Source organism: Pteropus medius, unplaced genomic scaffold (genome assembly GCF_902729225.1).
Source record: "Pteropus medius unplaced genomic scaffold, Ma_sr-lr_union100, whole genome shotgun sequence".
In the NCBI taxonomy this organism is placed as follows: Eukaryota; Metazoa; Chordata; class Mammalia; order Chiroptera; family Pteropodidae; genus Pteropus; species Pteropus medius.
The window spans coordinates 3,021,212-3,047,824 of record NW_024353787.1 but is presented as its reverse complement, the minus strand read 5'-3'; the positions used below and the strand labels follow the sequence as shown (position 1 = coordinate 3,047,824).

The 26,613-nt window shown below is 33.3% G+C and overlaps 1 protein-coding gene across 9 annotated transcripts in view; it reads left to right on the top strand.

Moving 5' to 3' along the window:
• ZMYM4 (zinc finger MYM-type containing 4) overlaps positions 1–26,613 on the top strand; it is a 142,477-nt gene that overhangs the window by 98,717 nt on the left and 17,147 nt on the right. For all 9 annotated transcript variants that reach the window (XR_005650323.1, XR_005650321.1, XR_005650324.1 and 6 more), the window contains 12 exons: positions 531–671; positions 991–1,028; positions 1,947–2,091; positions 4,291–4,409; positions 5,083–5,254; positions 7,166–7,219; positions 7,629–7,808; positions 8,195–8,289; positions 11,987–12,158; positions 12,346–12,441; positions 12,948–13,099; positions 25,185–25,296. Coding sequence is in view for 4 of the 9 variants with exons in the window: in XM_039850935.1 (XP_039706869.1) it covers positions 531–671; positions 991–1,028; positions 1,947–2,091; positions 4,291–4,409; positions 5,083–5,254; positions 7,166–7,219; positions 7,629–7,808; positions 8,195–8,289; positions 11,987–12,158; positions 12,346–12,441; positions 12,948–13,099; positions 25,185–25,296 (1,476 nt within the window). In the remaining 5 variants the exon portion in view is untranslated. The remainder of the gene's footprint in view (positions 1–530; positions 672–990; positions 1,029–1,946; positions 2,092–4,290; positions 4,410–5,082; positions 5,255–7,165; positions 7,220–7,628; positions 7,809–8,194; positions 8,290–11,986; positions 12,159–12,345; positions 12,442–12,947; positions 13,100–25,184; positions 25,297–26,613) is intronic.

Below are 26,613 nucleotides of genomic sequence, written 5' to 3'. Positions count from 1 at the left end.
CTAGGGACTAACCACTGTTCTACAGATTGGGAACATTAAACAATTGTCAGTACTGTCATGGAATACAAATTTCATTCTATTTAAATGACATTAACATTTAGATTACTTTTTGCTTAACTCCTTAGATTAAAACCAAGTAAAAAACGAGTCCTTTTACTTTTCCCTGAGCATATTGAATCAAATAAACTCTTTAAGAACTCTATGGGAAAGAATGGCAGTTAATGTTTTGTAATTGGATATATATACCTTGAATTCTTTAAAAAAGGATTTGAGAGTGTGGCAAAGGACAGACTCTAAATCACATAGCCTCTTAAATATACCATCTGTATAGTAATGCAAGATATAAAGTATGTGAAATGCTTTTAAGTTCCACTAATTTAGATAAAATAAAACCAGTTAATCCTGGAGTGACTCTGCTCCAACAGAATTTACTCTAACTTAAAAGCGTTGTCTATGTCCTTAGATGTTGGTTTCTATGTATGTGCATATAAATTACATGAGGTTTTCAATTTTTTGTTTATTTTAATCAGCAAGTATTTCCATGGTGTCAGCTGCTTCAGCAGGGCCCCCATCGCTAAGAAAAGATTCAACTCCAGTTATAGCTAATGTAGTCTCATTAGCAAGTACTCCTGCTGCTCAGCCCACAGTGAATTCTAACAGCGTTTTACAAGGTATGACTTGACTTGAAAGCATTTATCTAGCCATTTTGAGGTGAATAGAGTGATTCTCTATCTTTCTTCCATCAGTAATCATTTGACACATTCATATTAGAAATGGCGGCTCACAGTAGTCTGTTAGGGTATTAGTGTTTTCATAATTTCCAGGTCTCTTTTTCCCATACTTCAGATGATAGTCTTTCCCTATCAATTATGGATTAAATTAATACATGTTTTTATTGTGAGAGTCTTTGTGTTTATTGTCCAGTAAACAGCTTTTAATGATAATGATTAAATGTATAAGATCCTAAATATATGTTTTAATTTATATCAGGTGCAGTTCCAACAGTAACAGCGAAAATCATTGGGGATGTAAGTTTAATTTTTATTGGTATTGCTACTGTATTTTCTATTTTTATGCAGTATGACTATGTCTAAGCTAATTTGCCCTTTATTCTTATATAAAATAAATTTCATGAGCTCATTTAATCTTCATTCAGGAACAGGATTTTCTGGTTATTTAATTAGGACTTTTATATATTTTAATTTCTTTGAATGCTTGCTATCTATGTACTTACTGAAGGTTTGTTTGATAGTTTGGTTTTTTCCAACTGTACAGATTTAAAGTGAATTGTACAGAATTCAAGCATAAAAGATTTTGGGGGCATTTGTAATGTAGTCAGATTATAAATAAACTATTTTTAAAATGTAGTTTGTTTTCTACCCAGTGCAGGTTATGCTGTAAATAACCATTCGTTTTTTTTCTCAGTATTTTTTGCTTTGTCTCTTAAAAAGAAAATAAATAATGAGAGAAACTTATAACTAAAACAATGACATTTCTGAAGTGTTTCCTTGTCTCTGCAATAAAATTCGTATCATCTTTTTTTAAGTCAGTCAGATGATTATAAGTGATTCTTCTTATTTCTCATCTTGAAGCAAAGGCTTCTAAGATTAACTCAATCAAGAAGAAAACATTTCTCATTTTTAAATCCAGCCAGCTTTGCAGTTGAACAACAATGGCTTACAATAGAAGTAGCATTTTCTTGGTAAACAGAACTGGTATTTAGGTGTATTTAGAATCAATATATACTGTCAAAATATTCTGTCATTGCTATTTCAGGAATATTACATTCCTTACATATTTAATTGAATATATTCTGTGTTTTCCATGTGATACCAATATAGTATTTCTTTAAAAATTATAATATTTTCTGTAATTCATGATAAGCTTTTGAAAACCTCTTTGCTTTCTTTGATTTATTTTTTCTTTTGATTTTTGTTTTTAACTAGGCAAGTACACAAACAGATGCCCTGAAACTGCCACCTTCCCAGCCTCCAAGACTTTTGAAAAATAAAGCTTTATTGTGCAAACCTATCACACAGACTAAAGCCACCTCATGCAAACCACATACCCAAAACAAAGAATGCCAGACAGGTATATTTCTTGCACTTTCTTAATTTTTTTTTAGGGGAAAGGAATGTGGGATCGGCCTTTATTAATTGAATGCCTACTGTTAACTAGGTAATGTACTTGATTGCTTGTATACATTTTTCAGTTTGGTTCTCACACCTATGAGTTAGGTATTTTCACCATTTGAGACTTAACAAGTTACAGCAGAGAAGGTAGTTAATTGATAATACCATACTGTGAACACTTCATTTAATTTCCTTCTTAATGGCAGTGTCATATTATGGAATTAAGTATAGACTTTGAAATTATAGACACAGGGTCTTAATTAAGAGAGCCTGTTGTTTTCATTTTAGGTTTCAAATTTTCTATACTCTGTTTCAGATAAAGTCAGTTCCTTTGAGGAGGGCTTCAGGGTTTCTTTTCTTAAGAAACTACCTCTCCCCCAGGCATAATCTCTGAGCCACTTCTCTGAATGCTGGGCAGGATGCCTGCATCTGTTCTTCTCAGCTTACCTCTCCTCACACAGAATCTCTGCCCTACAAGTGATCTGGGGTGAGGGTGATTTGGACCCCACTATTCTTGACCTGCCGTAGGACCTCTATCCTGTGGGTGGAAAGTGGGTGGAGGAAGGGAGTCCCCAGTCTGTCAGCTGCAATCACCAGGAAATTAACCTCCTAAAGTTGAAGTTGGAGAGAATGAGAAATGGTGGTGGCATTTCCTGGTGAGATCTGTAACCCATGATTGGGAGCTCACTGAGAAGAAGCCCATTCTCTTTTTGACTATGCCCACCCAGAGTACAGCTTCTGTGAACTGAACTGTCTAAGCTGGGGATGTGGAGCAAGTGGTGGGTTAGCTGTCATAGACTTCCACTGTTCTTACTGTATTTTAGTAGATTTTCTTTAATAAATGTTTCTCCATTTGCTGTATACCCTAAGAACAATTTCTAAATAATTCAAATGGTTGTTTTAAACAGTTTTCACCATCTTTGCTTATTTAACTAGGGAATGGAGCTGTGGAGCTCCTTATGCAGCCAAAAGAAAGATTCAGAATTTTTAAACCAGAGAAGAATCCTAGATCTGGAAGGTTGTCCTATAGGCCATTGCTTCTCAAACATTAATATGCATATGAATTACTTGAAGATTTTATTAAGTAGATTCTAATTCAATAGGGCCTGAGGCTTTATATTTCCTACATGCTCCCCAGTGATGTCAATGTTCCCCAGTAATGGACCACATTGGATTGCAAGGCTGTAGATGACTTAGTTCTGTTTTATTGTATCAGTAGTGACTTTAATTTAGTATTCTGTAGCTTGGTTATCAGACATCTCTATTCAGTTAACTTTTTTTTTTTTATTTTAACATCTCCTTCACCATGATAAAATTGATCCTGTATTATTTCCTGCTTTTAACCCTAGACAAATTGTCAGCTTTTCACTTCTTGTAACTAGCAGTACCTTTCTCCTACATTAATGATTTTATAGTTATCTAGCGTATTTTTCTGATATATAAAAAAAACTCTGTAGATGCTTGTTAAATAATTGAATGAATCCTCCATCCTTCCCACTTTTTCCCGATTCATATTTAAGTTAGTTTCCAAGTTCTGTTTCATTTTTATACATTAGAACATCAGCTATATATATGTTTGTGCTTTTTCCTAGGTATCATAACCACCCTAGTTCAGGCCTTCATCATGTTAGCTCTACATCTTGTAATTACTTCCTGCTTTTACACTTTATATACTTTTTATTCTGTGCTAAGATGGCAGCCAAATTAATCTTTTTTAATGCGATTTTTGTCACATAACTCTGAGCTAACATCTAGATAGCTCCCTATAATATACTAGAAATGATTTAATAATGTACATTATAACCTCACAAAAAGGTCCCTGCTATCTATTCAAACTCTTTAACCTACCCTACTTATTCATTTAATAGCTTTCCATACCCCTTACCTAAGATCACTGTTTGACTTCTCCTATTCATTCATCCAAATTATCTTTTATTAATTTTATCTTCATGTCATTGATAAACATTGTATTGTCCACTTTTTGTTAGTGCTATACTCAAACCTTTCTTTGCTACTTCAGTTATTTCTTCTTTCTATGAACTCTTAATATCATAGATTATACTTCTTTTGAACTATAAATTTCTGTATGCTTAAAATTTTTTTTAATTAAAATCTTGTTTCTAACCCTCTTTGTTTTTGTTATTTTCATTTTCATTAGAAGATATTCCAAGCCCTCCTCAGATCCTCGTGGTGCCAGTTCCTGTACCAGTGTTTGTGCCCATACCTCTTCATCTTTATACTCAGTATGCTCCAGTCCCGTTTGGAATTCCAGTTCCAGTGAGTAATCATTGAGAGACTAAGATTAATTTAGTATACATTTTTTTTATTATTATTTTACAGCTTCATTAAAAACTTCACTTGTTGGTAAAATACACCAGACTCTGGTTGACTGTTATCATACAATATTACTTAATATGGAGTATATAAAGGAGTGCTTGTGTTTATACCCTGCCTTCTGAGAGAAGACTGCCATGTAGCTTTTCTATAAGGTTTCTTAGAATAATAAGACCAGTCAATAGAAAAAGGTTAGAAACTGTGTATGTGTGTGTTAGAACACCACATTCTAGCAACAGTGAAAAGACCAATACTTTTTATTAAAGAAAAAATATTTTCTTTTGGAAATATATTTTTCCCTAGTACTGAACTCTTAAGGGAAACAGGTGTATGAAAATGTTAAGCAAGAAATAGAATTAAAAACAAAACAAAAGTGTGTTAGCTAATTATTCTTTTGGAGGATTCAGAGACATATTTTGTTGAGTTTCCAGAAAAGCTCTTACTGATTTTTATTTAAATGGCTGTAGTCTCGTAAAAACAAACTAACAAGACCATTTTAATTATCAGCAATAGTAGTATCTTGAATTTGTTTAGTATTTTAGTCATGTCACAAATAATATTTTTGATGATGAATCTGTTGCCCAAGGAGCTCTTCAGTCTGTTGTTGGTGTTTCAGATGCCTGTCCCTATGTTTATTCCATCGTCCCTGGATAACGAAGATAAAGTCACCGAGAGTATTGAAGACATTAAGGAAAAGCTTCCCTCACATCCATTTGAAGCTGATCTCCTTGAGATGGCAGAAATGATTGCAGAAGATGAAGAGAAGGAGAAGACACTATCCCAGGGAGGTTGGTATAATTTTAAAGTAAAGAAAGAAAAAACACAACTACAGATTTTCAGGTAACTCAAGTAATTTTAAGTATCTGGGCAGTCAAGGTGTTTCTAAAAGCTTTATTATGTTTAAATACCAAGTCTATGAGTTTGCTAAACTTGTTGATAAATCCCAAAGCTATATCTTTTTTATAAGGAAATTAAGTACCAGTATTCAGTACAACTTTTAGTTGTTAATGATTCCAGAAAAACCTATAAATCCACATTTCATGATTATTCTTTAGTTTTATCCTTGTACTCAAAGCCATGGTCCCCAGATAAGAATTCCTCTTGCATAATAACCAGCATGTTGGTAGAAGATAAATAGAACCTTAGGGTGGAAAACAATTTGAGTATAGAATAGTGGTAACAACAATAGTTAACAGTTATATGCTTACCATATCTAGGCATTGATCTAAGTGCATTATGTGCATTGCCTTCTTTAATCATCACGACAGTTCTGTTAAGGAGTACTATTACTTCAGATTCCTGATTTGTAAAATAGGATATTATACTTGTCCACATTATGCAATCAGGAAATGATGGAACCAGAAGTTGAACCTAGGTTTGTCTGACTCCAGAGCAAATGATGTATGATATTAAGCAGAACTCAGTGATATATATTTCAGAAAAGTTTCTAGCCTTAATTAGCAGCTCCTTGACTTTTGGATATAAGAAGAGATATAATAAAAGAGAGAGAGAGAAAAATGGTGTTTAAGATAGTTGAAATACATCGGTGAATTTTCACAAAGACCTTTCCATGCATCACTGATAAGTCAAGAAATTATTCTTTCTTGACAACTTTTTCTTTTATTCAGTGATAGTTTTTACAAAACTAACCACGGGGTTTTGATTTTGCTTTATAAATGCCTTTGGAACACTATAGTATTAGAAAAAAGCACTGTCAACTTTTCTATTGCGTTGCCAGTAAGTTTTTAAATTGTACATATTCTGAGTGATGGGTGAAAAGCTTACTTGTTATTATCTCAGTGTTTCTGCTCTCATTTTCTCTTTAGTACATAATCTACTAATTCTGACCCATTTATATGTGGATTTTAATATCTTAGAACATTGTCCCTATGTTTGATCTTCTAATTTTCTGATATTATATTTAGTTTGGAAGTTCAATTCCTGATGACAAGCCTTATTTTACCTTGGCTTCTCCATGTAACTTATATTCTAAGCCTTGGCTTTCTAAAGCAGTTCTAAAGTATGTTATATTTTACGGGGTAGAAAGCAATTTATATCAGATTTGTCAGTCTGTGGATAAATTATGTGTGTGTTTTTGTATTATGGGAAAAAAAATTTGAGATAGCACATGTATTTGTATTATGGGAAAAAAAATTTGAGATAGCACATGAGTTCAAAATCCAAAACACAGGTCCCTCTTGCCATGACTTCTTTCATATTGCTACTTGGAAGTGTAACCACTGTTATAAGTTGTAATCTATAATGTCTAATTTTATTAATGAATCATGGGGTGTGGCTCCATAGCGTAGTGGTTAGCATGTCTGCTTTACACGCAGAAGGTCCTGGATTCGCATCCCAGGTAGAGCCACGGACCATACCTGGGGTGCGCCAGGCCCCAGGTGCTCCACTAGCACGTAGGAGGAGACGCCTCACCTTCAGAGATCCAGTTCTTAAGAGGAAACAGCAACATCCATAGGTCAGGGTGGAAGTGGTGGTTGGGGGGAATTTGAAGAGGGGAAAATAATAATAATAATTAAAAATATATATATTAATGAATCATTCTTTATGCATATGAAGGCTCTTTACTTAGAACTCCCTAGTGTGATTCATGTGTATAGTAACAGTCATTTCATTGGAGATATAATTTGCTCTGTATATGCATATAAATTTTTTTATTATGTGCTTTTCTTTTTCTTTAGGATCCCAAACTTCTGAACAAGAACTCTTTTTAGACACCAAGATATTTGAAAAAGGTTTGTAATTGTAAATATGTTTTGGGTCTTAGAAATATTTACTAACCTCTGTTAGTAATCCAAACCCAGAAAGTATTAGCATCCTTGGACCATACCCCGGGTGCACCAGGCCCCAGGTGCTATTTGTAGGGGCCACCAGATGTCTATGATTGTGTGCTAATTTGTAATGAGAAATAATAAAAGCTACCTCAGATAATAGTTTTAAGGATTGAGATAATGCTTTAAAGTACATAGCCAGAATATGAATCCAGTTCTCTGAGGCTGGTAAACAAGTTACTTCATTCTTGAATGTACCTACGTAATTGTCCAGCAGCCATATCTCAGTTTTTGATATTCAGGGGTTTAAGAAGGTTCCTGGCCATGTCAGGAATCTGTCTTATTTTGAGGGTGTGTTTTCTGTATATTTCAGACCAAGGAAGTACATACAGTGGTGATCTTGAATCAGAGGCAGTATCTACTCCACATAGCTGGGAGGAAGAGTTGAATCATTATGCGTTAAAGTCAACTGCTGTGCAAGAGACTGATTCAGAGTTGAAGCAGTTCTCAAAAGGGGAAACTGAACAGGATCTGGAAGCAGATTTTCCATCAGGTTTGTGCAGTATAATCTGTCCACTGAAAATCCTTTATTTTAGAAGATTGGAACAACTTTTAATTGACATTATGGAGCAGTTAAAATGTGTGATGATAATCTAGGGCACAAATGGTCTCTGCTTTGAAAGTGTTAATTCATACCATATAGTTCTTATAAATAGTTAATTTGGTGTTGTTTTTTAAGCTTTCCCACAGTAAGCTTAAAAGGTTTTCTTGATTTCTAATGAAGTTTTAAATGCTATATCTTTTGAGTAAGTAAAATCCTTATTTTATCACAAAGTAATAAATATAGTATTATCTGATACTATTCTTTTCCAGTCTTAGTCTTTGTTTAAGTATGTGAATTGTTTACCTCATATTATGCCTTCTGCTGATTTGTTACAGAATCTTTTGACCCACTGAACAAAGGACAGGGAATCCAGGCACGTTCCCGAACAAGACGACGACACAGAGATGGCTTTCCCCAGCCCAGACGAAGAGTAAGCAGTAGCTTAATTTTTCTCTTGTTTTTTTTCCCTTCATTCCATAAGTATTTATTAGTTTCTGTAGTTTAGAAAACTCTGTAACAGCCAAGGTCCAAAATTTCATACATGTGTTTTAAAATCTTGTGTTTTTGTGCTTTCGTTTTTGTTTCTTCAAGTCGAGACCATATCTTGTATTTTACATTTCTTTCAGCAGGGACTTTGTATTTTGTTTCTATAATTGAGGGTTGTTTTGTTTTGTTTGCTTTAAAAAGATTTTTATAATTCTTATTATAGACTTTTTTAAAGTCTAAATTTAGTTTTTTACATAGTATAATAATAAAGCTCACTGTTTTATGTAATATAATAGTGAAGTCCACATGCACTGCTTTTTATGTTGACAGAACTTTCCCTTACCAAAATTAAAAGTATAATAGACTTTTTAATTAGCTCTATAGAGTTATAATTAAATTTAAAATTTCATAAATTTTTAAGGGTACAAGTTGATGGGCTTTGAATGTATTTAGTATGTACTACCACTGCAATCATAACATTTCCACTTCCCAAAAGGTTCCCTTGTGACCTTTTGCAGTCAGTCTTCATCTCCAGCTCCTGATAACCACCAATCTGCTTTGCAGACTGACGCAAAATGGTACTGCTTTTGCCTTTTCTAAAATTTCATATAAATGGAATCATAATTTGTAGTCTTCTGTGTTCTGGCTTCTTTCACTTTAGCATAATGCTTTTGAGATTCATCCATGTGTTTCCTGTATCAGTAGTTCATTTCTTATTTCTGAGTAGTATTTCATTGTATGGACAAACCATAATTTGTTTAACAATTGATGTGTATGTTCCATCTGCTCCACACTTTTTCACACTTGGTATTGTCAGTTTTTAATTTTAGCCATTCTAGTGAGTGTATAGTGGTATCTCATTGTGGTCTTAATTTGCATTTTCCTAATGACTAATGATGTTGAGCATCTTTGCATATGCATATTTGCCATTCAGCTATCTTTAGTAAAGTGTCTATTCAAAACTATTGCACATTTAAATTGGGTTGGTTATCTTATTGAGTTAAGTGTTTTTTATCACAGTGTAATTATTTTTATCAGATATGACTTTTGCACCTGTTCTGTGATTTCCTTTTTTATTTTCTTAATGGCAAAGAACAGAACTTTTTAGTTTTGAGGGAGCCCACTTTATCAATTTTTATTTTTTTACTGTTCATGCTTTTTAGTATCTCATCTAAGAAGAATCTTTGCTTAACCTATGATAACTAAGATATTCCCTTTTCTTATTTTATAGTTTTGGCTTTTATGTTTATGACCTATTTTGAGGTAATTTTTATACATAAGTTGAGGCAAGCATTGAGGTTAATTTTTTTGTATATGGATATTCAGTCGTTACAGTACTGCTCTTGGAATAGAGTCTTCTTTCCCCATTGAATTACATAGGCACTTTTGGTAAAAGTCACTTAATTAGATATGTCAGTCTATTTCTAAAACTATTCTGTTCCATTGATTTATATGTCTATTTTTATACCAGTTCCAACTGTCTGGATTATTATAACTTTACAGTGAGTCTTGAAATCAGGAGTGTTAAGTCCTCCAACTTTGTTCTTTTTTTTATCAAAATTGTCATTTGCTTTTCCATATAAATTTTAAAATCAACTTTCAATTTCCATAAAAAAAGTCTGCTGAAATTTTCTTCGGGGCTGTTCTGAAGCTATAGATCAGTTGGCAGAGAATTGACACATAGCAATTTTGAGCCATCTAATCTATGAAGATGGTATCTTTCTTCTTTATTTAGATTATCTTTTAATTTTTTCAATAGTTTATTTCATTGTACAAGTCTTGTATTTTGTTAAATTTATTTAATAAGTATTTAAAATTTTTTGATCCTATTATGAATAGTACTATTTTTAAAATTAATTTTTTGGTGTTCCTCTTTGGCATATGGAAATGGAGTTGGTTATTTTATATTAATTTATGTACCATGATTTTGTACAACTAAAATCTTTACAATTTTCTACTTAGACAATCATATTATCTGTGAATAAAGACAGTTTTATTTTTTTCTTTCCAAATTTAATGCATTTCCTTTCTTATTCTTAATTTATTGTACTACTTAGAATCTTCAGTACAATATTGAATATTAGTGGTGAGAGCAGACCGTCATACTTGCTTCCAATCTTAGGGCTGGTGTTCAGTCTTGCAACATTAAGTTTGATGTTACCTGTAGGTTTTTCATAGACAGCCTTTATCAGGTTGAGGAAGTTCTCTTCTAATGCTAATTTGCCAGGTGTTTTTAATCATGATTGTGTGTTGAACTTTGTCAGGTCGATTTCTTGCATCTATTGAGGTGATTATCCATGGTTTTTTTTTTTTATCTGAGTCTAATAAAACAGTAAAGTGCATTCATTTTCAAATAATAAACTAACCTTGTATTCATTGGATGAACCCTAATTTCTTATGATGTATTTATTCTTTTATATATTGCTGAATTCAGTTTGTTAATATTTTGTTAAGGTTTTAAGTATCTCTGAGTGGGATATTGAACTCGTTTTCTTGTAATGGCCTTGGCTTTGCTATCAGGGTAATGCTATTATCATCAAGTGAATTTGTGTTTCCTTCTGTTTTCTGAAATACAATTTATAAGATTATTCAACTGGCAGAATTAAGCAGTGAAGCCTGGGTCTGGATTTTTGTTTGTTTGTTTGTTTTTTGGTAGGAAGGTTTTAAACTGTTAATTCAGTTTCTGTGGCTATTTAGATTATCTGTTTCTCATAGAGCAAGCTTTGTTAGTTGTGTCCTTCAACAGATTTATTTTATCTAAGTTGTCAAATTTATCGGCATAACTATGTTCACAATATTCTTTTGTTATCCTTTAATGTCTAGGGGGTTAGATATTGGTAATTTGTGTCTTCTCTCTTTTTTCCCCGAGAATTCTAGCTAGATATTAATTTTCTTCTAAAAGAACACAATTTTAGTTTATTGATTTTTCTTTTCCAGTGATACTTGCTCTTATTTTTATTATGTCCTTCATTTCCTTACTTTGAGTTTTAATGTGGCCCTTTTCTGATTTCCTAAGATAGCAGATTATTGATTTTAGACTTTTTTCATTTTTCATAAATAATTTTAATACTATAAATGCCCCCATAAGCACTGCTTTAGCTCTGTCATAAAAATTTTGATGTTTTGTTTTCATTTTCGCTTAAGTTCAAAATATTTTCTAATTGTGTTTGTTGTTTCTTCTTTGACCCATGGGTGTATACATATATCTTGTTAAATTTCCAGTTTTTTAGTATTTTTTAACATTGTTTCATTAGTTTTCTAGTTTAATTCATTGCAGTTAGAGAATTTACTGAAGCTTGTTGTATAGCCCAGAATAAGTTGTATTTATGTGTTCCATAGACCTGAGTGGTAATAACTGTTATTTGTATCTCATTGGGTGGGTCCAGTATTTGGAACATAGTAAATACTCAAATGCTAGTAATTATTACATATGATCTTTGACATTTTACCTTTTTTTACTTTTCTTGTGGATTGGATTAGATGATCTCTAAAGGTCTTTCCAGTTCTAAGAAGTCTGAATCTTTCAGATCTAATACTAAATTCCGTATTCTATAAATTTATGCCCTTTCTAACTTTGAGAACATTGGTTATTAAAGATCCAAAACTAAATTTTATATTCTGTATTTTTGGAATTCTTATAGGGACGGAAGAAGTCTATAGTGCCTGTGGAACCCAGGAGTCTTATTCAAGGAGCCTTTCAAGGGTGCTCAGTGTCTGGGATGACACTGAAATACATGTATGGGGTAAATGCCTGGAAGAACTGGGTTCAGTGGAAAAATGCCAAGGAAGAACAGGGGGATCTGAAGTGTGGCGGTAAATACACAGCATGCATTTGTGTTTTGATTTAGGGGATAAGGGGAACATAGGTAAATAAAGTCATGAATCTACTCAAAAAGGGTAAATACTAGGTCAAAAATCCCATAAAACTTTGTTTTTGGCTACTTCATTTTTTCTCCATTTCTTTGTTTAAACTTCTCATTTATTTTTTTCTTCTTGTCAGGAGTTGAACATGCTTCATCTAGCCCATGTTCTGACCCCTTAGGAAGTGCTCAAGACCATGCACTCTCTCAAGAATCTTCAGAGCCAGGCTGTAGAGGTAAACTCACTTTTTTTTTTTTGATTATTTGTAACATCATTGTCTATTTTAAATTTGTAAGTGGAATATTTAAAATTATTTAAAACTTGAAGTCCTGTGGTTAAAAAGAGAATTGACATACCACTCTCAATTTGAAAGAGCTTGTTATAAAGGTAAATTAGTAAATTCTTTACTAACCTCTTTAACTCTTCTTCACATTTCAAGGTTTAGGATTAGTGTCACCTCCTCCAGAATCTAACCTGACCCATTTCTATTAGATATCCCTCATTTGCTTTCATAGTCTTGTTTAAATAAAACCTTTATCATAGCACCCGTTAACACCATATACACTTCATTGTTTTTATTTCTTTAAAAAAGATTTGAGATCAGAATTTGTCTTGAATCCATGTATTCACCACTGTACACCACACTGCCTGAAGCACAGTAGTAGTGTTTATTCAGTGAATCAAGTAATGCTACTCTGTTCCATATAAGTTAATTTCAGATGTTTTCTACCTTTCACACAGTTCGCTCTATCAAGCTGAAGGAAGATATTCTCTCTTGCACTTTTGCTGAGTTGAGTTTGGGCTTATGCCAGTTTATCCAAGAGGTGCGGAGACCAAATGGTGAAAAATATGATCCAGACAGTATCTTATACTTGTGCCTTGGAATTCAGCAGGTATCACATTTGATAATTGTTATAAAATTAATTGCATTTTTAATAATTCTAATAGAACTTGTGAATTAAGTTGAAAAATTAAAGCGTATATTGGTTGTTTGGTATTGTTCCTGTATTTTTTTAATATATAAAGGAGCCACGGACTCTGATTTAAAACTCTTAATCATACAGCCTTTTGTAAGCTAAATCAAGACTGTTATTAGAATAATAGAAATTGAGGATGGCGTACTTTATTGTTAAATGAACTTAAAAGAGACAAATAACGATTTATAAAAGAAGTGACACAGGTGATTGTGTATGTATATATGTTATGTATTTAAACAAATCATGTAGTTTCATTTAAACTTTTAAAATGCAAATTAAAATAACTACCATTTTTTGTCTATCACATTAGCAAAGAAAAAATTAACTTGACGCGAATTCTTTGAGTCAGGAATTTACCTGGTGGTAACTAGCTGGTGGTAACTAGTGAATACTTTCTAAAAAGCATTTTTGAGCATATGTTTCAGGAATATTTTTGACTGTTCATTCATTGTCAGTAATTCCTTTATGGGAGTCTGTCAAAGCTAATATTCTGAAGTTCAGACATCATTGGACAAAGTTGGAAATAACCTCAATGTCCACTAAAGTGTGATAGCTAAATGGATTGTAGTATATTTATAAAGTTGTATATTTGTAGTCAGTGAATATTGTTTACAAAGTGGCTTTCTAGTAACATGTAAAAATATTAATATTAAAGCATTAAATGAAAAAGAGTACAAATTCTATGTGTATCACTATATGTTAACATAGTTTTTAATATAGTGATTTAAAAACGAGTCACATAAATGTAACAAAACGAAATGTACCAAAAATGTTTATGATGGTTATTATCTAGGGTGGTAGAACTCTGGATGTTGATTTTTTCTTTATTTGCCAAATTTTCTTCCATTTATGGGGGTGGTGTTATTTTATTGAAGCATTTATTTTTAAAGTTTTATTCCCTAACTTACATACAGAAATGCAATCTCAGATGGCAGCAAAACAAAATGGATCTCCGCATCTTATACCCGCCAGACCATGTGCTTGTATCTTCTAAACAGTGAGAATACATGGAGGATCAAAGGGATCAGGTGCCAGGAGGCTCTGGTGCCACAGCAAGTTGAGCAATAACATTGAGGGCAACTTGCCCAAGAGATAGAACAGATGGAAATCCTGTGATATGCCCAGAGCTCTCTGTACATACTCCAGCACTCACATGGGAGCAGGAGAGAGGGTTAAGGGTCCGAGTTCACCCAGATGTCAAGAGGGCAGATTAGCTTTAAGACAGAGTTAGCTCTGTCCACACAAATGGTTATAATAATTGAAAATTTTGCTTGCTAACAGTGTGTGAACACCCATTTCGTGTGAATCCTCTTCACCATTCTTTTTTAATATTTATTATTCCGAGTTTTTAAAAATGGCATCTTGTGGCTCCAATTTATATTTTTCCAACTTTTGTGAAGTAGAGTATCTTTTTATGTTGGTCATTTGGATTTTACCTTTTTATCTGTAGGAACTTTTTTATATTGGGGATATTTAATATAAGTATTTGAAATAAATTTTTCTAGTATATTTTTAATATCAGAAAAAATAGATTTATTATTTTATAATAAATTTATTGCGGTGACATTGGTTAACAGAGTTATATATGTTTCAAACGCACAATTCAATAAAACATAGGTATATTTCATTGTATGCTCACCACCCAAAATTAAATTTCCTTTTTTCACCATATATTTGACCCCCCCTTTACCCTTATCTATCTCTGGTAACCACTAAACTGTTGTCCCTGCCCATGAGTCTCTGTCTTGTTTGTTTGTTGATTTTAGTTTTATATCCTACGTATAAGTGAGGTCGTAGATTTTTTTTTTTTAATTATTTTTTACGGTGACGTTAGTTAGCGAAAGTCATAAGTTTCATCTGTACACTTTAACAGTAAGGCATATATATATTTACATTGTATGTTCTCCTCTTATGGTTAGATTTCTTTCTGTCACCACATATTTGACCCCCTTTACCCCGTGTACTTCCCTCATCTTCCCCTACCCTCTGCTAACTACGAGTCCATTGTCCATGTCCATGAATCTCTGTTTGTTTGTTGGCTCATTTGTGAATCTCTGTTTGTTTGTTGGCTCATTTGTTGCTTTTAGGTTTATATCTCACATATAAGTGTTATCATGTGATTTTCAACTTTTTCTGTGTGGCTTATTTCACTTAGCATGATTATCTTGAGGTTCATCCATGTTGTCACAAATGGAAATATTTCATCTCTTCTTATGGTTGAGTAATATTCCATTGTGTATATGTACCACTGCTTCTTTAGCCAGTCATCTATCGTAGGACGCTTCGGTTGCTTCCATGTCCTGGCCACTGTGAATAATGCTGCTATGAGCATCAGTGTGCAAATATCTTTATGGAAATGGGTTTCAAGTCTTTGTGGTAAATACCCAGTAGAGGGATTGCTGGATCATATGAGATCCATTCTTAGTTTTTTGGGGAACCTCCATACTGCTTTCCATAGTGGCTATACCAATTTGTAGTCTCACCAGCAGTGTATGAGGGTTCCCTTTTCTCCACATCCTCTCCAGCATTTGTTATTACTTGTCCTGTTGATTATAGCTATTCTAACAGGTGTGAGATGGTATCTAATTATGGTTTTGATTTGCATTTCCATAATAGCTAGTGATGTTGATCATCTTTTCAAATATTTTTGGCCATTTGTATGTCCTCCAGGGAGAATTGTCTGTTCAGATCCTCTGTCCATTTTTTGATTGGATCATTTGTTTGTTGTTGTTATCGAATCTTTGTATATTTTGGATATTATGCCCTTATTGGAGTTATTGCTTGCAAATATATTTTCCCATTTGGATGGTTGTCTCTTTACCTTGTTGACGGTTTCTTTTGCTGAGCAGAAGCTTTTCAGTTTGATGTAGTCCCATTCCTTTATTTTAGCTTTTACTTCTCTTGCTTCTGAGGTCAAATTCATAAAATCCTCTTTAAGTCCAAGGTCCTTGAGTTTTGTTCCTATGTTTTCTTCTATGCATTTTGTTTCAGGTCTTATATTTAGGTCCTTACTCCACTTTAAGTTAATTTTGGTGTGTTGTGATAGACAAAAGTCTAGTTTCATTCTTTTGCAGGTGGCTTTCCAGTTTTCCCAGCGCCATTAATTGAAGAGGATTTCCTTTCTCCACTGTATGTTTTTGGTATTTGTCGAAAATTATTCGCCCATATGGGTTTACTTCTGGACTCTCGATTCTGTTCCAGTGGTTCGTGTGTCTGTTTTTCTGCCATTACCATGCCATTTTGATTATTGTTGCTTTGTAGTTTACTTTGAAGTCGGGCAAGTGATACCTCCAGCCTCGTTCATTTTTCTCGGATGACTTTGGCAATTTGGAGTCTTTTGTGCTTCCATGCAAATCTGATGATTTTTCGTTCTGTTTCTTTAAAAAATACTGATGGGATTTTGATGAGGATTGCATTAAATCTGTATAATGCTTTAGGTGATATGGTCATTTTAACTATGTAAATTCTTCCAACCCAGGAACACGGAATATCTTTCCATTTCTTTGTATCTTCTTCGATTTCTTTTCATTATATAGGTCCTTCACATGTTCCGTTAAATTTATTCCTAGGCATTTTATTTTTTTTTGTTGGAGTTGTAAAAGGAATTATTTTTTCAACTTCTTTTCCTGACACTTTGTTGTTAGAGCATAGGAACGCTATGGATTTTTGAACAGTGATTTTGTATCCAGAAACTTTACTGTATTTGCTTATTGTTTCTAGTAGGATTCTTGTGGAGTCTTTAGGGTTTTCTGTATAGAGAATCATGTCATCCGCAAAGAGTGACATTTTGACTTCTTCATTTCCTGCTTGGATCCCTTTTATATCTTTCTCTTGCCTGATTGCACTAGCTAGGACCTCCAATGTTATATTGAATAAGAGTGGCGATAGTGGACAGCTTTGCCTTGTTCCTCATCTTAGAGGGAAAGTTTTTAGTTTTTCACTATTAAGTATAATGTTAGTTGAGGGTTTGTCATAGATGGCCTTTATTATGTTAAGGTACTTTTCTTCTATACCGATTTTGTTAAGTGCTTTGATCATAAATAGATGCTGTATCTTGTCGAAGGCTTTTTCTGCATCTGTTGATAAGATCATATGATTCTTATTTTTTTAATTTGTTTATGTGGTGTATCACATTAATTGATTTGCGTATGATGAACCATCCCTGTGACTCTGGGATGAAACCCACTTGATCGTGGTGTATAATATTTTTAATATGTTACTATATCAGGTTTGTTAGTATCTTATTTAGGATTTTTGCATCTGTGTTCATGAGAGATATTGATCTGTAGTTTTCTTTTTTTGTGTTATCTTTACCAGGTTTTGGTATCAGGATAATACTAGCCTCATAAAATGAGTTGGGAAGTATTGCCTCCTCTTCAATTTTTTGGAAGAGTTTGAGGAGAATGGTATTAAGACTTCTTAGAATGTTTTGTAGAATTCACTGGTGAAGCCATCTGGTCCTCAACTTTTACTTTTTGGTAGGTTTTTGATACTTGTTTCAATTTCCATACTGCTGATTGGTCTATGTAGATTTTCCAGTTCTTCTTGACTCAGTCCAGGAAGGTTGTATTTTTCTAAGTATTGGTCCATTTCTTCTAGGTTATTAAATTTGGTGTTATATACTTTTTCATAGTATTCTTGTATGATCCTTTGTATTTTGTGTTTTCTGTTATAATTTCCCCACTTTTATCCCTGATTTTGTTTATTTGTGTCCTTTGTTTTTTCTTTAGCGAGTCTAGCCGGTGGTTTGTCAATTTTATTAACTTTCTCAAAGAACCAGCTCTTTGTTGCATTTATTTTTTCTATTTTTTTTTTGTTGTTGTTGTTGTTTTCAATTTCATTTATTTCTGCTCTAATTTTGATTATTTCTTTCCTTCTGCTGACTTTAGGCCTTATTTGTTCTTCTTTTCTAGTTTGTTAAGATGAAATGTTAGATGTTTATTTGGGTTCATTCTCGTTTTTGGAGATAGGCCTATAATGATGCGAACTTCTCTCTTATGACAGCTTTCGCCATGTCCCAAAGGTTTTGATATGTTGTACTATCATTATCATTCATTTCTATGTATCTCTTGATCTCTCTTTTTAGTTCTTCCCTGACCCAGTTATTCTTCAGTAGCATGTTGTTTAATCTCCATGTATTTGTGTTTCTCCCTGCTTTCTTTTTGTAGTTGATCTCTAGTTTCAAAGCATTATGATCAGAGAATATGGTTGGTATGATTTCAGCTCACTTATATTTGTTGAAACTATCTCTGTGTCCCAGTATGTGGTCAATCCTTGAGAATGTTCCATGTGTAATAGAGAAGAATGTATAAGCAACTGTTTTGGGTTGGAAGGCTCTGTAAATGTCAATTATGTCCAGTTGGTCTAATGTGTCATTTAAGGATGTTATTTTCTTATTGATCTTCTGTTTGGATGATCTGTCCACATCCGACATAGTAGGATATTTAGGTCCCTACTATGACAGTGTTTTGGTCTCTTTCTCCCTTTAGTTCTGTTATTAATTGCTTTACATATTTCTGGGCTCCCTGATCGGGAGCATAGATATTAATAAGTGTTATGTCTTCTTGGTGCATGATTCCCTTTATCATTATGAAGTGTCTCTCAGTATCTTTCTTTTCCTTTTTTATTTTGAAGTCTATTTCGTCTGATATTAGTACCGGTACTCCCGCTTTTCTCTGAATGCCATTTGCTTGAAATATCATGTTCCACCCTTTCGCTTTGAGTCTGTATTTGTCTTTGGATCTGAGATGTGTCTTCTGGAGGCAGCATATGGTTGGGTTTTGTTTTTGGATCCGTTCTGCAATTCTGTGCCTTTTTATTGGTGAGTTCAGTCCATTAACATTTAGGGTGATTATTGAAATATGAGGTCTTCTTATAGCCATTTTATCTTTTGCTTTCTGGTAGCTCAGTGTTTCCCTTGCTCCCTTGTCCTTATGTTTCTATTTTCTTTATTTTGGTTGGCTTTTGTGGGTTTTTCCTCTGGTTCTTCTTGTTTTATGTTATATACTTAAGTTCTGAATATTTGGTATGTGGTTACCATTACAAATATGAAAAAGATAGTTATATATATTCAGTTGTCCATTTTCTTCTGCGCATGCCTTATCTTCGTTCCCCTTTGTGAATTTAGATCTTTGAATCCTCCCCTTTTCAGTCATTGTTATCTCAGTTTATCCCTATGTATGCTGAACATTTATTACTATCTTGCTATAGCGATTCTCTTCTTAATGTTGAAGCTTGTAATGCCCTATTCTTAGTAAGGGTTGCACTCCTCTGCTTCTATTTGCTTGATAGTCACCTTACTCCTAATTATGTTTTCGTGTTTTCTTTTTGGTCATTTGTTTTAGGTGAGCTGACCCCTTTCAGTATTTCCTGTAGCGAAGGCTTCGTAGTGGAGAATTCCCTCAAGTTTTGTATGTCTGGAAAGGTCTTTATTTCTCCTTCGTATCTAAAGGAGAGCTTAGCTGGATACATTATTCTAGGCTGGTAATTCCTTTCACTTAATATTTTGAATATTTGATTCCACTCCTTTCTAGCTGGTAAGGTCTGTGCTCAGAAGTCTGAGGATAATCTAATTAATGGGTTTTCCTTTATAAGTTGCCATCTTTTTCTTCCTGGCTGCCCTGAGAATTGTGTCTTTGTCGTTGATTTTTGATTATTTGAATACATCATGTCTCGGTGAAGGCCTTTTTGGGTTGAGATAATTGGGTTTTCTGTTGACTTCTTGAATTCCAGTCTCCAGCTCATTCCTTAGATTTGGGAAATTCTTGTCAGCTATTTGTGTGAAAATGCTTTCTAGTCCCTGCTCCATTTCCTCGCCTTCAATAATACCTATTATTCTTATGTTTCCTCTCCTGATGGTATCAGCTGTTTCTTATATTTCTCTTTATTTTTCATTCTTCAGTTTCTCTCTTCTTCCTTCTGATTTATTTCTAGATTTCTGTCTTTGATATCACTGATCCTTTCCTCCATTTGGTCTACTCTGTTTCCCAAGCTTACTATTTCACTTTTCAACTTTTGCATTTCTTTTTAATCTCCAGAAAATCTATTCTGTTTTTGAGGGTTTCAGTCTCCTTACTCTCCTCATCCAGGTGTTTTTTCAGTTCTTGAAATTGTTGATATGACTTGTTTCGGAGCTCACTGAGTTTGTTCAGAAGTACCATCCTGAATTCTGTCATTTAAGTCACATATTTCTTTGTAAGCTTATTTTCTGGAGATTTTTCTCTCTTTTCTTGAGATGCCTTGTCACCTTGGTTGTTCATGGTGTTTAATGGACTATTTCTCTGCCTGGGCATTAATGGAAAATGTATTCTGTTTTTCCATAAAAAAGATTTATTATATGAAGGTTTTTCTGTAGTCTGTTGCAAAAAAGGCACTTTTCTTTTGGTTACTAGTAGGTGGTGTTTAAGTCTCTTGGATCCCTGCTTTATATAAAGCCTTAATAATCCCTTTTTATTTTCTTGAAGATATTTAATCACTCTCACTACCCTCAGTCTCTCTCCTTGTCAGTGTTAGTGACAATTTCGGTAGCATTTGCTCAGATTTCCCTGGGGTTCTGCAGTATTCGTTCTCTGAAGATATGGGGGAGGGGCCTTCTGGGTTAGGGGTTGGGGGTTGCGGCTCAGCCTCAGTTTTGCAGCCGCAGCTGGTAAAAATCAACCACAGCTGGTAAAAATCAACTGTTGTTTCTGCTGTCCTGCTTCTCTGTTTTCTGCCCTGGTTACTGGGCCCTGCCACCAGCCATGTGGAGCTCGCAGCACTCCTATGCAGGGCTGTTCAGGGAACTTGCCGTACCTTTTCCCCTCCCCCTCCTCCTACAGAGAGCTCTGGCTCCTGCAAGAGGCAGCTTCTTTATTTCTCCCAGTCCAGCGCCCGACACCCAGGATTCTAAACTGTGGTAGCTCTTATGCACAGATCCCATGCTCAGACATCTTAGTGTACACCCTGGGTGTTATTTGTTGAGTCTTAGATGTTCAGCTTGTTTCAAGGGGAGAGATCTGGGGACGTCTCTCACTCCACCATGTTTTATGGATCTCTAGTATATTTTTGTCTTTCAGTTTTTGTTTGTATTTTGCCATTCAAGAAGTTTTCCTTTTTACATAGTCCAGTATGCATGTATTTCTCTGTATAATTCTGGGTTTTCCATGTTGCTTAGGATAGTTTTCCTCCTTGAATATTTAAATGTAAATTCTTATAAATTACTGTCTAAAATATTTGGAGTTTTTTTTAGACTGATGTTTTATTACCTCACAAAATGAATTTCATTTTTGTGTAAGATGAAAGTATTTCTGATGAATGATATTCTGATAGGTAGCTGGTTATGCAAGCAGCATTAATTTTTCCCACAGAATTGAAATGATACCTTGTTATTTAATTATATTTTGATTCAATTTCTAGACTTTAAAAGATATTTTAAAAGTTAAGATATGAAAGTACTTTTATAGGTTCTTCAACAAATTTTATTGAGCACCTACTATGTGCTGTGCATGCATTTTGCATAGGTAAAAACTGTGAAGATTCTAGACACTTTATACTCTTGGAGTTTATAATATTTTGGATCTAAAGAACATTTTTTAATTTTATCAATGCATATTTCAAAAAACAACGTGTTTGGGGCAGTTATTAATATTCTAATAATTTGAATATAATTAGAACATATGTGGTCATTGCCATGGTTTCAAATAAAAACATTTAAGTACTTTATACTTGAAATACACTTCTGCTGTATATTAAATAGACTCTTAATTTGTGAGACAAATCATAAATAGGGAAGTTTTTTTCTGGTATATTGATCCTGTTATTTGTTTATCAATAAATGATTGTATAACAGTACTATTAAAAAGAGGCCATAAGTTAACATGTCAGATGATTTTTATAGAAAGTAAATATTATGAACCTTTAATTTAACAAGAAATAAACTTTTCTTTGATTGTAAGGAATTTTAAAAGATTATGTTTGTACCTCGAATGTGCTTCTTTTTTGTTTTTTCTGATTGTAAAAATAATTACATTAATTGTAGATAATTTTGAAAATACATAACAATGTAAAGAAACTAAATTCAACTATATTAACACCTGGACCACTACCGTTAACATTAGCTGGGAAGGCAGTAATTGGCAAAAGAAACAAATTGGCAAGTTAACACAAGTTAACAGAAGAAAATCAACAGATTGCTGATAGACAAAATACCAGGCTATGTATTAATATAAGCCCATTTCATGTATTAACTCCATTGTTAGTGTGGCCCTGTGAAATGTAAAACTGTTACCATCACCATTTTCTGCTGAGGAACTTGAGGCACAGTGAGTTAAATAACTTCCATAAGATCTCAAAGGAAGTAAATGGAGCCAAACTATGAACCCAGGTAGTTCAGCTTCATGGTCTGTGGTTATGATCAGTATGTTGGACTGCCTCTCTAATATAAAAAGATGCTCGAGACTCAGCTGTAATGACTAATAACATTGAGCATCTTTTCATGTGTTTGTTGGTCATTTGTATATCTTCTTTGAAGAAATATCTAAGTCCTTTGCCCATTTTTTAATTGGGTGGTTTGTCCTTTTTGATGTTGAGTTATAAGATTTCTTTATATATTTTGGATATTAAACTCTTATCACATATGCAGCTGGCAAATATTTCCTCCCATCCTCTGGGTTTTCTTTTCACTCTCTTAATAATGTACTTTGATACATAAACATTTTTAATTTTGACAAAGGTCAGTTTATTTTTTCTGTTGTTGCTTGTGCTTTTGGTGTTATATCTAAGAATCCATTGCCAAATTCAAGTTCACGAAGTTTTACCCCTGTGTTTTAAGAGTTTTATGGTTTTAGCTCTTATGTTTAGGTCATTGATCCATTCTTAATTCACTTTTATATCATTTGTGTTAGGGATAACTGGATATGTGGATATCCAGTTCTCCCAGCGTCATTTGTTAAAGAGTCTATTCATTCTATATTGAATGGTCTTGACATCCTTGTCAAAAATTATTTTCCTAAATACGTATGTGTTTATTTGAACTTTTAATTCTAATGTATGGCTCTTCTTTTGGCAACGCAAATACTGTTTTGTTTGATGTAGCTTTGATATTTTGAAATTGGGAAGTTTGATTCCTCAAGATCCTTTTTGGTATTCTAGATTCCTTGCAATTCTATACGAATTTTAGGATTGGCTTTTCCATTTCTCAAAAAAAAAAAAAAAGCCATTGGGATTTTGATGAGATTGAATCAAATCTGTAGATTGCTTTGGGGAATAGTACCATTTTTACAAAATTCTCTTCAGATTCATGAATATGAGCTGTTTTTCTTAGACCTTTAAGTTCTTTCATCAGTTTTTTGTAGTTTTAATTGTGTAACTCAAGTACACCTTGGTTAAATTTATTCTTAAGATTTTTTTCCTTCTAATACTATTGTAAATGGAATTGTTTTCTTATTTCCCTTTTGGATTGTTTATTGCATCTGATTTTCCTGTTGCTTATATCATGCAACTTTACTGAATTCATTTATTAGCTTTAATAAGTAGGTGGGATTTTTTGGGATTCTGTGTATAGGATTATGTTATCTGCAAATACAGATAGTTTTATTTCTTACTTTCCTATATTAATGCTTATTTCTTTTTCATGGCTGATTATTTTGATTAGAACTTACAGTATAATGTTTAAGTGGCAGGAGCAGGCATTTTTGTCTTGTTCCTGATCTATAAGGGGAAGTGATTAAAAAAACAAAAACCATGTATTTTAGATGTACTCATATATTTGAGTAAATGTATAAAATTCAACCATATGTATTGAAAAGGAATTTTATTTTAAATATTGAAATACTCCTGAATGACAATAGTATTTGTCTTTGCGTAGCATTTGAGTATGGTTTTCTTCAACTTTTTCTGTATTTTAAACTGTTTCCGCAATGAATATATATTTTTAAGTTCGGCAAATAACTTTATGAAAAAAAGAAAAAGAATTTTCAACAACAAAACTGTAACATGGCAGTGCAATTATAAATTGCCTTTGAAGAGGCCTATAAGAATGCACACTGAAATGTTTAATTTTTATTAGCCAGAATGAATTTAAATGGAAATAAAAATTTTCTCCAAGTCATGCATTAATAGACAGGCAGGAATCCAATATAGTCATAGATAAATAAACGTAAAACACCAAATCTTAAAAATACCAAAAGATTTTTAGCATGTAATGTACACTACCTTGTGTTGCTCTATTAAATGCTCATTATATATTCCTGGTTTTATCTGACCTGATCTGCACTTTCAAAATGTGTGTGTGTGTGTGTGTGTGTGTTTTTTTAACAACATTTCACCTAAGCTGTTGCTTGTTTCCCATCCTGTGATATGGTTCTCAATGGTTATAATTAGCATAATTTTACATCTTACAATGAGACTTGAACTTTTGAAGGCTCTGTTGTGGGGCAGAGAGTTGAGAGCTGTGATTAGAAGGCTCCAAGTAAATAGTTTTTGAATTTGAGCATCCTCAGGTCACCTGACACTGGCTAACTGTATTATTTCAGGAAGTGATCTTGTAACTAGGCTAAAAAACAAAACCTTCTGAAAGCACATTTACAGATACATACTGTGAATTAGAAAAATGATTTGGGAAATACAAATTAGGACCAGTTTTTTGTTATATCAGTTTCGTGATGTGAGTAAAGGTACTTATATTGTTATAATTTTTCTGTATCCATGATTTGAAAAGGAAATAGAAAACTTTACCTTGTAAACTCATGATCGTGATGATGTCAGTACATGTGAAAGAGATCTTTAGCTTGAATCCTGGTATTTTAACATGTATCCTTAAAATGGTTCACAAAATTGTAAGGGCAGAAATTAAGGGTAACCAATATTTCTTAAAATAATCTTTTTTTAATTTTTAATTTTTTAGAAATTAAATTTATTGCGGTGACATTGATTAATAACATTAGATGAGTTTTACTTAAAATAATCTTTTTTAAATTTGTATTTTCTTTGTATCAACTCAAGTTTCCATTTTTTTCTCTTGTAGTACCTGTTTGAAAATGGTAGAATAGATAACATTTTTACAGAGCCCTATTCCAGATTTATGATTGAACTTACCAAACTCTTGAAAATATGGGAACCTACAATACTTCCTAATGGTAGGATGATTATTTTTTATTTTTATCGTTTTCATGATATGCGTTCTTAAATTGCTTAAGAGGTATGATTATCTTTATAAATTGTTTATTTTCTTTTTGTCCTGATTTGTAACATATTTAGGCTGAGGAGAAAGTATTTGGTTTATTATTGTTTTAGTATAATTGTAACTTCCAGACAGTGTATGTATAGATATTAACTGTTGAAAATAAACTACTGGAGGTTACATTTACTTTTTTAGGAGCTATTTTTGATCTGGTAGTGTTGATAAAGTTGCACCCTATACCATAACTGCTACATGTTCTACTTCTAGACTGTTAGCAATAGTTTATAAAAAGTACTGAAAGCTTGTTGTTAAGAGTTAAGTCTTCATCCTCAAATTGTCTTTTGGCTATGCATCATTGGACAAGTCCCTAAATCACTCTTTGTCTCAGACTCTTTGGCTGTGAATGGAGAGGTTGAATGTGATGCTCTGGAATTTGTTCCCCTTTCTGTTGGGCTACAGAGCACCTTTTGAAGCATTCAAAGCAGCCTCGTGGCTTGATGCTTTTAGCATTCAAAGAAGAGGCTAGGGACATAGATTTGGAAGTAATAAATTCATGTCAGTGGATAGTCTCTCTTAAGAATAGAATGCAGAATCAGCAACAAAGAGGATTGGGAGAGAACATGAGGAAAGACCAGCATTTAAGGGGCATCTAGAGGAAGGTGCATTCAAAGGTACACTTTTAATTCTTCTGCAAGATCTCTGCTTTTCAAGAAAAACCTCAGATAAGTTATCTCAATGTAAATTTAAAATAATAGGAGGTGGGAGGGAGGGAGAGCGCTGTCTGCTTTCTAATGATCTTAGCTAAATTAAACAACTGGTTAACTTAAGTAAGCATAATGATCACAAACAGGAGTCTGCAAACTGTGGCATGTGGGCTAGATCTGGTCTGCTACCTGTTTCTGTATTTACTCCATGAACTAAAAATAGTTTTTACATTTTAAATGGTTTAGAAAAAAAATCTAAAGAAGAATAGTATTTTGTGGCATGCAGAAATTACATGAAATTCACATAGGTGTTTATAAATAAATTTTGTTTGCATGTTATAGCCTCACCTATTTATGTATTGTCTACAGCTCTTTCTACAACAACAAAGTTGTTCAGAGCCTATATGTCCCACAATGCTTAAAATATTTACCATCTGGCTCTTTACAGAAAAAGTTTGCCAACCTCTGGTCTAAAATAACAATAGGTTAAAACTGTTTCACAGGAATGCTCAGTGTCGGTTTCAGTGAAATCATTTGCCCTTTCTTTGTGGTGCCTTTTCTGTTTTTCT